Below are 12,474 nucleotides of genomic sequence, written 5' to 3'. Positions count from 1 at the left end.
AATTAATATTAATTAGGCAGTTCCTGTTATGTGTTGTGAAGAATCACACATATTCTTTGAAGTTAAGGCTTCATTTAATTCAGCTTAAATCCTAACAGCATCAGGGAGAACGGACGCAGCCGCCGGTCAGTCTTCTATCAACATATGACCCCACAAGCTGTTTGCCAATAGAACGTTACAGAGAATACATTTTAAAACATAACACAACCATGCAGAGTTATACTCGAGCTGTGCACGAGAGACGTCACCAGCTGAGCACGGGAGACGCTACCAGCTCGAGACACAACACTTCCCCTTCCCTACAACAATAATAAATAAATAATAGGAAAATGAACAGAAACAGAGCAATTACAATAAATGAATAAAGAAATTAAACATCACATATGTGTGTCACAAAATCATCACATTTTCTAGGTTTGACAAAAAATTAGTTTAGAGCGAGAAGCACATTCCTTGTAACCAATGGTGCTTCCACCTTGTGGATCTGCAGAATCAATCCTAGTATTTGGTGTTTTTCCATTGAAGAACTTTTGCTGCATGAAGGTTCATTCCTAACTTCATTATTCTGAGAATCAATAGTGACATCAATATCATCAATCCAATCAAATTTTCCCTTTTCTTTATTTGACTTAAATTGGCCTTTGAATAAAACAATCCTGTTGGCATTCCAAACCTTACCATCACTCAATAAAGCGGAATTACACAAAATGTTGATGACTTTGGGAGATGCAGAGTATTTACTTTCACATTTACACACCATTCTTCCCTTCTTCACTTTGACAATATCACCTACTTCCAATGCAACACTTTTCCCTTTCTTGCACAGTTTATCCCCACTCACCTTTTGATTGCTTTCCAAATTCTGCTTAACATCTTTAACTGACAAATCAATATTTTTAATGCATGTTAGCCAACACATGGTATCTTTAGTACGTGGGGAGCGGCCTCTCATTAATTCGAAAGGCGAAAAACCAGAAGAATCACATTTTGTGATTCTGTATGCACAACAGTTTTCCTTAATTCATCCTCCCAATTTTTATTGTTTTTATTAGACAACTCAATGCTCCCTTTTATCTCTCTGTTGAAGCGTTCCACACTTCCATTTCCTTCTGGGTGGTACACTGAAGAAGTCCTATGGGTAATGCCAGAGTCTTTAGTGAAATGTTTAAATACCTCACTCACAATTTGTCCCCCATTGTTTGAAATTAAACCTTTGGGGAGACCTTCCCGGCTAAAACATCTTTCATAAATTGTAAAACGTTTTCGCTGTCAACTTCTTCAACAATTCTGTATTCAGGCCACTTTGAGAAATGGTTTATAATGACATTGATATATTTCTGTACAAAATAAAAACCTTTAACAGGGCCAAAAATGTCAATTCCAATCCTCTCCCATGGCATGTTAGGAACAATAATGGGATGGAGAGCTGTATTACAGGTGGATAAACTTTTGCCTGAACTTATGCAATCTACACAATCTCTTACCACTCTTTCAATGTCTTTATCAATACCTGGCCACCAATAAAATTGTTGTATCCTTCTCTTAGTTTTTTACAATACCAAGATGCCCCTCGTGGCAAATGATGATGATCTTGTCACGAAAGGTGCTTGGGGGAATGAGTTTTTCTCCTCTGAGTAAAAGGCCATTTTCACAAGATAGCTCATTCTTTATTTCCCAAAATGGAAAAAAAACTTTATCCAAATTGGGTTTTATAGGCCAACTTTTTTAACAAATTTGGATACTCCCAGTAAAACATTGTCTAAGTTTATACTTTGGCCCATTTATCATGAGGTATACTTGTCAGTTCATCACTAGAAACACTAGCAACAAACCATTTGTCCCATTCATTATCCGTATTGTCAAGAACAGGTAATGGACTTATGCTCAAAAGTCAGCAATTCTATTCCGCACACCAGGTACATAGACAACATTATAGACAAAGTCTAATAACTGTGCAGAGAGCGTGAAATTCTTGGAGATACATTGTTAAGAAAGACCAAAAGAAGTTAGGACTTTAGTGAGTGGTTTATGGTCAGTGCGTAGTGTAACACTAGCACCCCAAATAAATTGTCTGACATGTTTAAGGCCCCATAAGCAACCTAAGGCTTCCTTCTCAATCACATAATAACTTTCTTCTGTGATTGTTAAGGCTCTTGAGGCAAAGGCCACTACGCATTCTGACCCATCGCACTGTAGCTTGGATAACACAGCACCAAGGCCGTTACCACTTGCGTTAATGGGTATGAAACTTTTAAGCTTAGGGTTAAATCCTTTAAGGGCTGGTGCTGAGCAAATATCCTTTTTTATCCCCTCCAAGATAGCCTGGCACGCATCAGACCAGTCAAAACTTGATCGCTTTTTTAAAAACTGCCTGATGCAATACATTTTGTCAACAAAATTGTACACAAACTTTGAATAGTACTCTGCGAGTCCAAGGAAAGACCTGACTTCATCTTTATTCTTTGGGGATAGGTGCTTTAAGTATAGCTTCTACTAAATCAGATTTAGGACGGATACCGCATGCACTGATCTCGTGACCTAGGTAGGTGACACTCTTCCTGCCTATTTTGCATTTAGATTTCTCAGCTTTAAGGCCTTTTTTTCCAGGACTAATAAAACCTTGGTTAATAGAGTATCATGTTCCTGCTTTTCTTTCCCCATTATGAGGATGTCATCTTGAAAAAAGAGTACATTTTTCAAATCTTAAAAAAATATTTACATTATACGCTGAAACATTGCAGCAGCGGAAGCCAACCCGAATGGTACACGTCTGAATTGGAACAATCTAAACGGGGTGACAAAAGCTGTCAAATGTTTACTTTCCTCATGAAGGGGAACCTGCTGGTAGGCGGAAGTTAGATCAACACTAGAGAACCATACTATGTCTTTTGTGGCTGACAATAATTCTGAGATCTTTGGTAGAGGAAATACATCAATAAAAATATTTTTATTGAGTTCTCTGAGGTCCACACACAAACGGATTTTTCCAATGGCCTTGCGTGCGACCACTAAGGGGGTGACCCAATCAGAAGATTCTATGCATTCTATTAATTTTTTGTCTACCAGTTTTTGTATCTCTTTTTGGACTTCATCTTTAATCCCTAAAGGTATATTTCTGACCCTATGAACAACTGGTTTTGCGTTTTCCTTAAGAATAATTTTGTGTGAGAAACCACTTAATTCCCCCATGTCCCCTGAGAAAACTTTTGGAAATTTCAAAAATATTTCATCATTGGTGTGAGTTTTCAGTGAGTCGACACACAAAACAGGTTCCAGACTATTAGGGTCTAAACGTATACCAAGCTCTCCTTGGTCCCACCAGCCTAAGATACACGGTCCTGCTTTAGATACATATAGTTTACAAATGGCAGATCTTCCTTTAAAAACAAATTCCAGTTTGCGAAATCCTAACAAATCTATTGGCTCACCAGTATAACTTACAGGACGAATGTCTGTTTTATCCAACTTACACCCAATCTTAGAACAAAACACTTCCTCCCATCTGTTTCTGTTAATAATGGTGTACGGGGAACCAGAATCTGCTGTTAACATTACAGAAACGCCACCTGCTGTAATTTCACAAATAGTTTTTTTCCTCTTTTTTCCATGGATTACCATTTCATTCTCATCATCAATGGTACATACACTCTAGTCAAAACTTTCTGAATGTACACTCTCCTCATCATCCTCACATTCTTCCACCACGCACTTGACTGTTTTAGAATTTCTACATGCTCGAGCAAAATAACCAGTCATTTTACAATATGCACACTTCTGTCCGAGAGCTGGGCATCTTTTGTCACTGACTAGGTGTGAAGAGCTTCCACAGCGGTAGCAAACACCTTTGGTGTCGTTGACCTTGAAATTGGTATGTTCCTTGGTTTTGCTTTTGGCCTTAATTATCGGTCTTGTTTTGCTTTTTTCCGAATTAACTTGACTTGGAACTCTAACAATTTTGATTACTTCATCACTACTTTCCACTTTTGCTTTGTTCACAAAAGTTTTCGCACACCTGGACGTTAGTTCTGCTTCACCGATAATATCTGAAATCACACGTAGACTTGAATCACCATTAATCCGCAGTTTGTCTTGTAGATCCTGATTATTGCAATACATGACAAGTTGGCAAGACAAGGCTAATCTCCTAAGTGAAGAAATATAGTCTTCTATCTTCTCATTAGGTTCTTGTTTCCTGTGGTAGAAGTTGAATCTCTGTACAGATTTGCACACAGTTGGAGCAAAATAGGCGTTTAAATCAGCTATGGCTTGGGTGAACACATTAACTTCACTTCCAGCAATTGTTTTCTTTTCGATCCTGTTATAAACTCTTAAGCCTCCAGGGCCTAGGCAATGTAAGATAATTTTCTTTTTCCTTTCTGGGGGTAATTCCTTGCTTTCAAAAGTTTCAAGATAATTAATTAAATAATCTCTCCATTCCTCCCACCTCTGACTGGATACTTCACAGTCTTTTATTAAAAATGCTTAAGGTGCAGGTAGGTTCATAGTGGTTGTAGCCATAGTGGTAAAATACACAACCTCCTAAGAGTAAACAAAAAGGATTGCAAATATGCATATATCATATTTATATATATATATATATATATATATATATATATATATATATATATATATATATATATATATATATATATATATATATATATATTTATTTATTTTTATTTCCTGAGAGTTTAGGATGTCAATTCTTCCACTAAAGGAGACTCAGTCAATCAAAATTGAATCAGGAAATACCTTAGCAATACCTTGTTGACACACTGTGTGCGTGCCACAGAAGAAATCTAATGCGCTTGCCCCTATATCGGAAATCGAGAAATAAAATACTTTAATTTTAAAATTTTACTCATAGCTGTTCCACTCGTGTTAACAATCCGAAGAATTAAATAAACAGTATGCAAGATGGAGTCACGTTGTGTGACCCCAACGTAATGACGCTGGATGACCTACGCGCAGATACGTGTGATTACGTGTGACGAGAAGAGGAGACGGCAGAGTTCTTTCGGGGCAACCAACAGTGGAATCCTGTGCACTTTGTAAGATGCAAAGTGAACGGCAACGTAAACTTGAGGTAAAATCGAATTCTTCATCCTCATTTTACTTCGATCCACACACGATACTGCCTCCGTAACTTTCCATTGAAATGTAAATTCCTCTTAATACACAGTTCATCCAAATCAAGAAATCCGAAGAAAACTGAATAAGTAATATAATAAGATTGTGACTTACATCGGAATGCTGTCCCTTGTGAGATGCTGTTACCAAATCGTAGTACGATTGTTTAATCTTCCAAAAGCACAATGTTCATTAAATCCAAATCTCGTATAAATTCAATAAATTCAAGTGGGTTCTTTTTAGGATCTAAGCTCCATCGTCGCCATTGTTGTGAATAATCACACGTATTCTTTGAGGTTAAGGCTTCATTTAATTTAACTTAAATCCTAACAGCATCTGGGAGAACGGACGCAGCCGCCGATCAGTCTTCTATCAACATATGACCCCACAAGCTGTTTGCCAACAGAACATTACAGAGAATACATTTTAAAACATAACACAACCATGCAGAGTTGTACTTGAGCTGTGCATGAGAGATGCCACCAGCTGAGCACGGGAGACGCTACCAGCTCTCGTGACCCAGCCCGAGACACAACATTATGAACCCCCTAAAATAGCCACATTTAAAAGTGACCTTTTAGTACCTGGCGCACATTAAAAATTGCATCCCCACTCATAAACCAGTCCCTCTGCAACTTGGAAATCTCTAATTTGAATGATACACATGGCCTAAAAGTCTCTGCACCTTTGCACAACTGTAAACCTGAATGAGGTGGCACTAGATTTGTTATGTGGACAAGGGATATTGCAGTCTAGAGATGAGAAGAAGTTGCCCATGGTCTTTAACAAACAATTGGTAACTGGAAAACAAAGCCCTTACAATTCTGCCCGTTTCACAACTAAATAGTGTACCAACACTGTGGTGCTTTGTCCTAAATCTGTGATAGGAGACATTTTCATTGAAGCATACAACATATCTTTATTGGTTAATAGTTAATGGTTAATGGTTCATAGGAATGGTTGCATTCCTATGAATTATAGACCTATTTCTCAGCTCCCCTTTCTGGCAAAAGTATTAGAACACCCTGTACTGAGGACACTCGAGCACTACCTGGAGGATCACCAGCTACTCCAAGCAAGACAGGCAGGTTTTAGAGCCCATCATTGTACTGAGCTATTGATGTTGTCGCTGGTTCGTAATGAGCTCAGAACTATGGCTGACAACAAACAACCGAGTGCCCTGGATTTTATTAGACCTATCAGCGGCATTCAATACGGTCAGCCATAAAATGTTGCTGTCCCGTCTTCTTGACCTGGGCATCAGCGGGCTAGCACATCAATGGCTATCATTTCTATCAGACCGAACTCAGAGGGTTCAGTTGGGTAAGTATACTTCAGCTAAGGGCACTCTTTCCTGCAGCGTGCCCCAGGGCTCCGCATTATCCCCGCTCCTCTTTATTATCTACTTGCAACCCCTGGTGGAGACCCTGGCCCATATGGACTGCCAAGTCTTCAACCATGCTGATGACACCCAACTCCTCATCTGGATCAGCAACTCTAGCCAGGCCCACGAGTCGGCGCAAAAGCTGCTCAGTTTCACAGTGAATTGGATGACGGACAATTCTCTGAAAATAAACCCTAACAAGACTGAAGTGCTTGTCGTTCCCTAAAAAAGCAGCCCCTGGTGTGACCTTATATTGCCACCGGAACTGGGTACCGCCCCGTACCAGTCCCGGTTGTAAAAAGTCTGGGCATAAGAATTGACTCCGAGCTGTCCATGTCCAGCCAGGTTACCACGTGGTGGGAACCTGCGTAGGACTGTTGAGGCAGCTACGAAAAAAACTTGCACCTCTTCTCTCAATGTCGTCACTATAAGCAATTGTCTCTGCCACTGTTATCTCTAAGCTAGACTATGGGAATGCCCTTTATATCGGCCTCCCCCAGAGTCTATTCAAAAGACTGCAGGTTGTGCAGAATGATGCGGCTAGGCTAATTTTCAGACTTCCCCGAAGGACCCGCGCTACCCCTTTACTCCATAAATTGCACTGGCTCTCTAGCAAACAGAGAGCTCAATTTAAAGGCCTCTGTATTGCTCACAAAGCAATTTAGGGCCAAGCACCTGTGTATATAAAAGAATGCCTAGAAAAATATGTTCCTGGCAGGACACTGCGATCGTCTGAGGCTGACATCTAGTCCTTCCCCGTTTTATCACCAAATCCAGTGGGGGCAGAGCGTTCTCCATCTTGCTCCCACACATCTGGAATAATCTACCTGAGTACCTTCGTAGAGAACCGGTCCTCCTCACAATTAGGAAACAACTCAAAACACTCCTATTCAGAGAGATTTTAACCGCAGTGTAACTTCCGCTTGCTGTCTTGTGTTTCCCGTGTTTTCGCCAGTAATTTTGGGCACTCTCTCTAAAAGCGCTTAGAGACCTGAAGGTGATTTTGCGCTATATAAAATGCATTTAACATTACAATAGTGTTTTCTCCACATGTATAGCTCATCGACACCCTTAGATCCTGTAGGTGTCACTTACAACCACAACATGAATAAGTGGTGGACTGTGCTTGCCATGCACACATGAGTTTTTTTGATTTTTGCTACTGGTAGTGGGGAAAGAAGCTTTGTAGAACTGTTTGATTGACTAATCAACAAGTGATTTTTGTGTTTTCCCACCAGGGAGGGGCGCTGTGCTCTTGTGACCTCATTTGCGGTGTTTAAGTTCATGACCATCTGTGCAGCTACAACCCTGATCAACGAAGTTCTGCACAACTGGGTATGTTTCAAACTCATGGTGGCGTCTGATATGTTCCACTTGAGAGCAATCAATATTGTGGCGTGGAATCACCCAGGAAAATGTCATGAGAGGCTTGACAGTTCATTGCCCTAAGACCTTGTAATGTATGGAATATATGAAATATCACCAGCTAGGAATCTGTGAAGAAACAGAACCTGTCAGTATCCTTAAACTCATGTTTTGTCCTCCAGGTATCGTTTGTTAGGACAGGAAAGTGAGGTTGCTCAGTGCACATACATGAAACAGTTCAGATTACAGAAACTATGGTTCTTCCCTTATTGTGATGCAAATGGATGCTATTTATTAGTATTTTACTTTTTTAATTTATTGAGATTGAAATGGTATTCTCATAGAAGTGATGGACATCACTCCAAGTTTGCACATGAGAATATTTGAAGATGGGAGTGTATCACTTGGAGATGGCTGATTGGGTATAGTGGTTGCAGTGGGAGAAACACACTCAGATAGTGCTTTACCTACACTGCAGATTGTATTCAACACTTCTTCAAAGTCACCTCTGCTTCAAACATCCAATGCCTCAAACACTATCTGCACAAGTTCCAGGCTTGGCTGTCCAGCATGTACCTGCAGCTCAACCATACCAAGACAGAATACCTGTTAATTGCAAAGAACAACACACGAGGAACAACACAAACCTGGCTCTGTGACATGAACTTTGACAGCTTCAAGCCCCAACTTTCACAGAATGCCAAGTCAATTGAATTCACCCTCGATGAACAACCTCACTACAGGTGGGCAAAGAATTCCACTTCCCCGGCGGAGTGTGCAGAGTTTTGCCCACTCCGTGCTCCATCCGGAGTGCGCAGTTCATCTAAACTCTGTGTAGCGACGTGGAGTGGAGTTTTATTCTCTTGCACAGTTCACCAATGGTAAGTTGGCGAGAGGTCTCAGCGAGATTTCTCAGACTCAGGCGTTCCTGGCAGGTTGCGAGAACTCGCCTTGAGAAATCTGCTGCACACGTTGAGGAAGCTGCCAATAAAGTAGAATTTTTACTTGAGTGGCAAAAAGCAGCAGTACCCTCTGATGTGACACAGAGTGCTGTTCACGCTTTCTTTACAGCACGGGACAAACTCCCGGTGCTTAAAATCAGTGCGAGCAGAGGTACCTAACAAACTCCGCCACTGGTGGAACTTTGCGGAGCGCGGCAGAGTTTTTCTGTCACTTTACGGGATTCTGTGGAGTAGAACTCTGTGTACTCTGCCCAGGCCTAAACCTCACCCTCAAGAAGCACAGTTCCAAAAACCAAGGACAGCTTAGAACCAGCTTTCTCTTCTAAAGAAAGTGAAACCCTTTCTTTTAGAATGCAACGTCAAAACTGCTGTTCACATTCTCTGACTCTTGCATCTGTCTGGTGGTAATGCCCTGCTCCATGGTATCCCAGACCCCACACTGGCACCATTTAGGGACATTCTACACTCTGCGCTTATGTTTTATTCAGTTCATATTTGCTGATGACCTTTGTCACTGATTCTGATTAATGTTGCATAATTCGCCGGGAAAGAATTCATGAACATTCACCATATAAAATTGTGACACTTCTGATACCTTCTTTGTCACATAGAAAACAATGAGTTAGAAACATGTGATGTCAGAAAAAGATGATTAAACAGATGTATTGCTTCAACATGCATGTGAAAAAGGGAGGACACACATGGCCCATGCACAGGCTTTTCCTTAGCTGAAAGAAACATACTCATTCGTGTGCAGATGTACATCAGCTGTCACTGTACTCCTGGCAACGAGAGCTGTAAGGCAGCTCAATGTGGAATGTGTAATAAATTTGCCAATCTAGAAAATGCCACAAAGCAGGGGACAATCATATGGCTTAATTAATACCATGTTCATTTCCTAAAACTATTACTTTTTAAGATTCAGAGTAATCATAACAAACAGAATTTTCTCTTGGTACTTATAGTGGAAATTGTCATCTTAACCAACGCACACTATATTGCTCTCAGAAGAATGAAAGGCTCAGTGAACTCTGCCAAGATTCTAATGGAACCACACCAGAATCATGGTGTTTACATTTAGCTGAGGAGGAAGGATCTTTTTGAAAGCTGAAGGTTCAATTTTAGCACTCATTAAATGTACTGTATAACCCCAGGTAAGAGTTGACCATTAACTTTGAAATTGAGATAAGTAGCAGACAGTCCAAGGACTTATGTAACCTTGGAGGCAATGGGACATTTATAAAACTTTGGAACGAAAGCCTCAAAGACTGGAGAACCTAACGAAAGCATGCAAATGGAGGCTTTGATGACAACAAGACTCGGAGAAGAATCTAGGCATGGAAGTCTTAACAGCTGCAGAAGCACAAGTTTGGAAGCTGTGTGCATATGAGAATTGGAAACCTAGAGGCAAGAGGACCTTATGATGAACCTGGAAATTGAAGCCACAGAAGACATAGGACCTAGCGGAGAACCTGACTTGACAATGAAATTATTTGAGGCAGGTATGCCTGGTGAAAAGGAGAGTTGGACATTTAGAAGCTCAAGAACCTGAGAGAGAACCTCATATTGCAAGCACTCAATGCATTGGAGCTGGCACTGTGAGCACAGCCTGGGAGACGGTCGAATGTCCATGATGAAGCTATAGAATCCTAGAGTAGTTTACCATCACAGCTATTGAAGGCAAGCTCAACAGGATCAACACGCTGATGGTTGACATCCTTATAAACATCCTTATTAGGCACAGAAGGTGTATTTAAAACAAACCTTATGTTAACACTGTACATAGCTTCCAGTACTATGAGAATGCTAGCGAGCCTAGCAATACCCCAGAAACCAAACTCCTTCCAATTAGCCCATTTATGTGGATTATTTCTAAAGCCAAGATGCCAAGATGCAGCATACTTGCTCCAACTTGCCAAAGGAGTGGTCCAAGACTAAGTGTGCTTTGCTTTTTCCTCCCTCTTGAAGCAATTGCATCATGTACGGTCCAAGAAATGCATTGCTGGAAAAATGGCACTCAACTGAGATCAGAGGCGGACTGGATCCCTCAGGTTCCCCCAAACACCAGATAAGCATATCTGTTTGAGATCAGGAGCAGCTTCCTATTGCTCTTAACCTGGGTCCTTTGCTGTGGTTCCTATCTGGAGTCCCTGGTAGCCCTAGTAGATAACTGAGTATGCGTTGGAAGAAGTCAAGCAACATTTGGATCTAAGTTATCATTGGTGTCCTCCCTGTGACGGCTATTAAAACCCTAGTCAGCTCCCTGGTTTTATCGTCACTGGATTATTGTAATGGTCTATTTTTAAATACACAATCCAGAGTACTGAGGAAACTGCAGTCAGTACAAAATGCCGCAGCCCGTATGGTTTTTGGAATTCCAAAATATGCATCCATCTCAGATGCAATTTCACGATTACACTGGCTGACAATCCAGAATCGGATTAAATTTAAATCATTATGTATTGTCTATAAGACACTTAATGGACAAGGCCCACATTCACTGAGTGAGCAACTGAAACCATACCAGCCTTCTCGCCAACTTAGGTCCTCCAATAACAATCTTCTAATGATTCCCCGTGTAAAAACAGTATCGTGGGGCGACCGTCGTTTTACAGTCGCGGCACCCAAACTGTGGAATTCCCTCCCGCTGGACTTAAGAACATGCCCAACGCTCCTCCAGTTTCGCAGGAAACTTAAAACATGGTTGTTCACTCAATAATTCATCAAAGGTATTGCTCAGATAACTATCATCATTGAGACCACTGCAAATAATCAGCGCCAAGACGCCTTCGGGTATATGCTGCGCTTAACAAATAGCAATAAATAAATAAATAAAGTAAAGCTGTTAATATATAAATATATAAGCATGACAAAAACAAGAACCACACCCATGCCGACACATTCCACCACAAAAAGAGTGCTGTATTCTGTAGGAGCAAATTATCAAATGCTGAAGCCAGGGAGATGAAGGTTGGCATTTAAGAAAGTCAGAGAGCGCATCTTTAGAGTTTTACTTCCATGTTGTTGCATGACTGTGCCATCGTAAGAATCCAGTTGTGTGTATTATTCTGCTCATCCATCATGTGTATGTGTTAACATTGATCAACAGTGCATGTGATCAGCAGTCCTGCAGCTGAGATCTTCTCATTTGCCTCCACTGTCTTGTCCTGCTTTCGAATTGCGCCACACAACACAGCTGTGCACAAATGCTCACAAAACAATATTTTTTTAAATTTAGCATCCAAGTGCATAGCTGTATTGTTTAATCTCTAGAATAAATCATTAGAGTAATGTCATTTTTGGGGGCTTCTCATATATACTCATTGAACCTGAAAATCTGAATTTATTAATTGAATTGTACAAGATATCTTCTCTTGATGCACAATGAGCTAATTATATGTGCATTGATATTCACAATATTAAAATGTTTTTTTCTTTTTCTGTACTGGTTTTCTTCCACTATTACAGCACTTTGGACTGCTTGGAAGTTTTCAGTACCTCATTATTGATGTGGCGATCCAAATGGTGGTGTGCTTAACAAGTACGATTCTACAATCCAAAATGAATTGTAATGTATTCTTATTGCCTGATATTCAAAAATGCAGTTTGTGGCAGCCACATTCCACTTGTGTG

The 12,474-nt window shown here is 40.5% G+C and overlaps 1 protein-coding gene across 1 annotated transcript in view; it reads left to right on the top strand.

Moving 5' to 3' along the window:
- LOC144791849 (putative cation-transporting ATPase 13A4) overlaps positions 1-12,474 on the top strand; it is a 652,319-nt gene that overhangs the window by 522,550 nt on the left and 117,295 nt on the right. Inside the window, exons 24-25 of the mRNA XM_078666632.1 lie at positions 7,753-7,849; positions 12,310-12,382. Coding sequence (XP_078522758.1) covers positions 7,753-7,849; positions 12,310-12,382 — 170 coding nt within the window. The remainder of the gene's footprint in view (positions 1-7,752; positions 7,850-12,309; positions 12,383-12,474) is intronic.

Source organism: Lissotriton helveticus, chromosome 11, assembly GCF_964261635.1.
Source record: "Lissotriton helveticus chromosome 11, aLisHel1.1, whole genome shotgun sequence".
Classification (NCBI taxonomy): Eukaryota; Metazoa; Chordata; class Amphibia; order Caudata; family Salamandridae; genus Lissotriton; species Lissotriton helveticus.
The sequence above is the reverse complement of the archived record's forward strand: the minus strand, read 5'-3'. Positions and strand labels throughout refer to the sequence as shown.